Source organism: Fundulus heteroclitus, chromosome 3 (assembly GCF_011125445.2).
Source record: "Fundulus heteroclitus isolate FHET01 chromosome 3, MU-UCD_Fhet_4.1, whole genome shotgun sequence".
NCBI lineage: Eukaryota > Metazoa > Chordata > Actinopteri > Cyprinodontiformes > Fundulidae > Fundulus > Fundulus heteroclitus.
In genome coordinates, this window is record NC_046363.1 from 24,208,303 (window position 1) to 24,213,073 (window position 4,771).

At 48.7% G+C, this 4,771-nt stretch overlaps 1 protein-coding gene across 1 annotated transcript; it reads left to right on the plus strand.

Annotated features, from left to right (window-relative positions):
- The first annotated feature begins 665 nt into the window (after positions 1-665).
- LOC105915255 lies at positions 666-4,771 on the plus strand. The gene is made up of 2 exons (XM_021308849.2): positions 666-1,951; positions 2,470-4,771. Exon 2 carries the CDS (start codon positions 2,477-2,479, stop codon positions 3,224-3,226), a length of 750 nt encoding a protein of 249 aa, XP_021164524.2. The 5' UTR covers positions 666-1,951; positions 2,470-2,476; the 3' UTR covers positions 3,227-4,771.

Genomic DNA, 4,771 nt, shown 5'->3' on the forward strand with positions numbered 1-4,771 from the left:
AAATCCTGTTTCATGTGAACCGGACGACCTCCCTAGTTCTGCTTAAGCTACGAAGCTTAAGATGCAAAGGTGTCCGTGTCACTTCAGCCTTTTCACGTGATGAAATGCTGCATCTAAATATTATTTAGATGGATCTCCGCACAGAGGAGGTCTGTTCAAAGCCAGAGAACAAACATCATGAAGACCAAGGAAGACAGCAGACAAGTTAAAGACCAGGCTGTAGAAACCTTTAAAGTAGAGTTTAACATACCATGAATCACTGTTGAATCTAACACCTGATGAGGGACAAATACACAGCTGCAAATCCACTGAGAACCACTTTCTAGACGAGTGGCAAGAAGAAAGGCTTTGCTGAAAGAAACTCAAAATACATCCTGACTGCGGTGGGAAGGTCCTCTGGTCAGATGTGACTAGAGGAAATATTTCGATTTAGATGGATGGAGCTATGCATGATCTCCCTGTGCATGTGTGGGTTCTCTCTGGGTACTCCGGCTTCCTCCCACAGTCCAAAAAACATGACTGTGACGTTGATAGGCCTCTCTAAATTCTCCTTAGGTATGAGTGTTTGTTTGTCCTCACGACTCCACAAGGGATAGACGTGTTAAAACATGGATGGATGGAGCTAAGTGATGGCAAAATCCTGGAAGAAAACCTATTTGAAGACTATAGAGAACTGGGGTGGAGGTTTACCTTACAGCAGTAAAAAAAAACATAAATATACAACCAGAGTTACGACAGAGTGGTTTAGATGAAAGCCTTATTGATGGGATGGCATGAGAAAATGGCCCAGCCAAAGCCTGGACCTAAATGCATGTTAATCTGTGTAAAAAACTTGACAACACCCTGCATTTAGTCTGAGTAAGCTTGAACTATACCCCAAATAAATCAAATCAGTTTCTTTACAATACACCAATTCACAACAGGTGTTTCAGGTCCATCTACAAAAAAAGTCAATTCAAGCGAATCATACAGACAGGTCCCAAGTCAAGAACACAACACATGATCCTAGGTAGCAGTCAAGTCCAGTTTCTTACTCTAATTAGTTAAGAGGTTTTTTTTTAAGGGAAGACCAGCGAGTTGCATGGAGTCACTGACGTACAGTGGACAGTTTGACTGAAATAAAATAAACAATAAACATTTCAATCTCTAGGTCCCCAAAACGGTACAGTCACACTTTAAATGACTCAGATTTGCAGCCGGTTGCTGCAATGATTCCACACTTTTCAGATTTTCCAAGAGCACGTCTGGAAAGGCACTGGCAGCCAAACTACTAAAAAGAAACCTTCTGTGTTTTACTTTCCCCCTCGGGGGCCATTTAATGTTGGCTAAATCTGTAAGAACATCATTCCCCAAAACCTAGGAGTGTATATTTTTTTAAGTGTCAGCAAATGTGCACAGAAAGGATGATCAGTAGTCAAAGGGGAGCCAACGTTTTCCTGTTTTCTGCATTTACAGAGATGCTGGGCGGAAAAAACACGAGGGCTGCACTCTCTCCGTAACTTCTTCACAAAACACTCACTGCCTGGTGATCTTGGAGAACAAATAGTCCCACGGTGGGCTCGCCGTGGGACTGGCCTAGACCAGCGACGGGTTCCCACGACCCCTCCTCTCCTCACACACTGAGGAGCAGGCTGCAGAGACGCGCAGCGCGGAGACAGAGAGGCAGAGCGGCGCTGCACCACTTTTCCCTCTTATTTACTATAAAAGCTACATTTCAGGCTCCGCTGTTGCGCATTGCACTGACTCACACCGTGCAGCGAGCTGGGGGGGGGGGTTTAGGGAAACACACCAAAAAACAAAAGCGTCCCGATCTCAAGAGAAAAGGGAAGACAGAGTGGATTAGCCCGCGGATCAAAAGTGGAGGAGTGGGAGGAATAAACGCAACTCTGGATTATGTATTGTGATCATGCCGCGGAGCCGGTTTCTGCTTCGGATTTCCACCCAAAACAAGGCAAGTACCCACTCTGACTGCATGCATGCCGCCTCAACACGTTCAGGGGATCATCCTGGTGAGCAACAGCGCAGATAAGCTCAACATTAACGCTAAAGATTGGTGCGTAAAAGCACTTATTCTAACTTGAAACACCACCGGGTCTCGATTCCCCCCCCTCCCCTGCTGGGTCCACTCTCCCCCCGGGGCGAATTGAATTATGAGTTTAGTTCAGAGGACTTCCACAGAAGCGGTTCTTGTGACTGCAGTGAGATCGTGAAGTGAATGTCAAGAGCTGATGGAGAGGTCCAATAACAGGCAAGTCCGGGTTCAGGCGAGCCGACTGAGGGGGCCGTGTTGCTCCACAGGGAGGAACTGCAGAGAGGTTGGCATCTCATTAACTCGGCCACATGTCTTATTAAAACAGCTATTTCCTGTTGTGTGCAATGCAGGGTAAACCGTCTCCCCCCCCACCCCCTGCGCTCGTTCACAGATGCTGCATTCACTGCTTTCATGTGTTGTTCCTTCTCTGTGTCTAGTGTGAGGATGACTGCTGCCAGTCCGCCCCGCAGCCCCGCCTCCTCCCACTCCTCGCCCGTTTGCCTCCCGCCCTGCCGACACCTGAGGAAAGGCGAAGCCCTCCAGACCAAGCTGCGCCTGGGCTCCCCCCCGGGCGTGTGGCTCCTGCTGGGCGCCGTGGTGGTGCTGGTGGGGATGAGCGTGGCGGTGGCCGGCTACGTCGCCGCGGCGCCCAGGGCGGCGGCGACGGCGGCGGGGGGCGGCGCGCGTGGGAGCACCCACGTTGAGAAGATGAAGCTGGCCGGGCCGGTGGTCATGGGGGTGGGCCTCTTCATCTTCATCTGCGCCGCCACGCTGCTGTACGAGAACCGGGACCGGGAGAGCCTCGTTCGAGACGCCCCCGACGACCTGGAGGATCTGAAGGGGAGCAGCTGCTGGGAGGACACGCAGGAGCAGTGGGAGAACACCGACGAGGAGCAGTCAGCGTGGGCCACCCCAGTCCACATCCCCCTTCCTCGCTCCAGCAGCGAATTATCTCTGCCAGCTCTCACTGACGCAGGAGGTGCAGATAACGAGGAGGGAGACAACCAGGAGGAGGAGGAGAACAAGGGGAAGTTGATACTGCTCACCCAGGTTCTCCACCACCAGGAGCCCGTTCCTCGCCCTGCCTCCCCCTGCCTGTCCGTTTCCAGTGACTCGGTTCACTCAGACTCATGCAACTGGAGTGAAATCAACGTCAACGAACGGACAGAGTCTTTAGAGGCGGCCCAGGACTGAAGCGCTGCTCGGTACAGCAGAGCTTCAACATTAGTATGTCATAGTGCCTCTCAGTGGCACGCTGAGTCACGGTCTGTGGAGGGTGTCTTCGTCCCGCATTGCTGCTCAACCACGTTCGATGTCAACTCGCCGCTTCTGGAGTCACCGCGTTCTGTGGGGTTTGCTGTGAAAAGGTTCTCCGGGTGCCAACCTGGGTGACAGAAACTCTTCCTCTTCCCCCTCATCCTCTCCCAGGAGCTGGACTTTTCCTTCCTTAAGAGGTCCACTTAAGAGGATGAGCCAGATTAGGGTCTTGAATGAGTCTTAGTCTCATCTCATGCACGGTGTAATCGTCTCTTTATCTCGGGGAAAAAATTGTGTTTCGGTGTAAACAAGAGCAGCGCATAAGGCCACACTCCTCTCACTCGACACCTACAGCCATGCTATTAATACCAGCTGGTGCTCCGCAGCAAGATCGGGATTTCTTACTGCAAATTTTAGCAGGTTCTTCGGATTCCCACAGTCAGCTCCTCGCTTTTCTCCCTTCCCCTTAATGCGGCGCCGAGAGATCTGAAAGAATCTGAGAGTGGATGAACAGAAGCGGGTAACGGCGTTTAAAAACAACAAATTCTGGCGAGGCCGCTATGAGTTATTCTTGACGTAACTGAGAATATCACTGCTGTCAGTTTTAGTAAGTGACGCCTCACTCTCCCACCATCTCGACCTCTCAGCTCCCATCTCTTCATCACCTTGTGTCCTACGCTTTATTCAAATCTTCATTACTCCGTCTCATCTCTTGGCTTAAACACAACCGAGAAAGAGCAAAAAAGAAGAAGAAAAAAAACGCTAATAAATAAATAAATAAACAAAGCACAGAAACTATTTGCAAGTGCAACTAAAGGGATATTTCAGAATTGCTAAAGTAAGATTCTGCTCTAAAGAGTTAATATCTCTTTTTGCATCTTTGTTTTGCATAACTCCAGGTTAGTTGGACCTGGACTGAGAAGCTGCCAGATAGTCCAAGAAAAAATGTCCTGCCGTTTTATACAAAAGCCCTTTTAGTAATTTTTATACCAGATTACTTTTCTGTCAGGTATTTACTGACCTGCGAATTGAGGTGTGCATTCTCAGCCTGTGTTTCACGGGGAAGATTATTGGTAGGACACCACCTCCGAGCTCCATATCAGGTGTAAATAATCGCAGGTTTCTCTGGAAACAACTTTCCGACGGCAAAATGAAAAAAAACTCCATTCTGAAAAACATTCAAGATGTTTATGTGAACACTATTTTATGAACCGTTTAACTGGTGTCAGGTTTGTATTGGGCGGCTAATTCCCACAGAAGAGGATAATTATTTATAGCTAAATGGGAGCTTGGAGGCGATGCGCTACCAATAGTCTTCCCTGTGAAACACAAGTCGAGAAACGAAACTAATTGCTAATTTACAATCAATTCAACAAACAGGGATATCAGCTGTGCCTGGGACAGATTAAAGGGGACATATCATGCTTTTTAGTCTTTTCACATTCAAATCATTTAGTTGTGGTCTATATAAAGTGGAACTGC

Bases quoted from the DNA above. Each gene is read 5' to 3' on its own strand.
- LOC105915255 (XM_021308849.2), top strand. From the start codon at position 2,477: ATGACTGCTGCCAGTCCGCCCCGCAGCCCCGCCTCCTCCCACTCCTCG.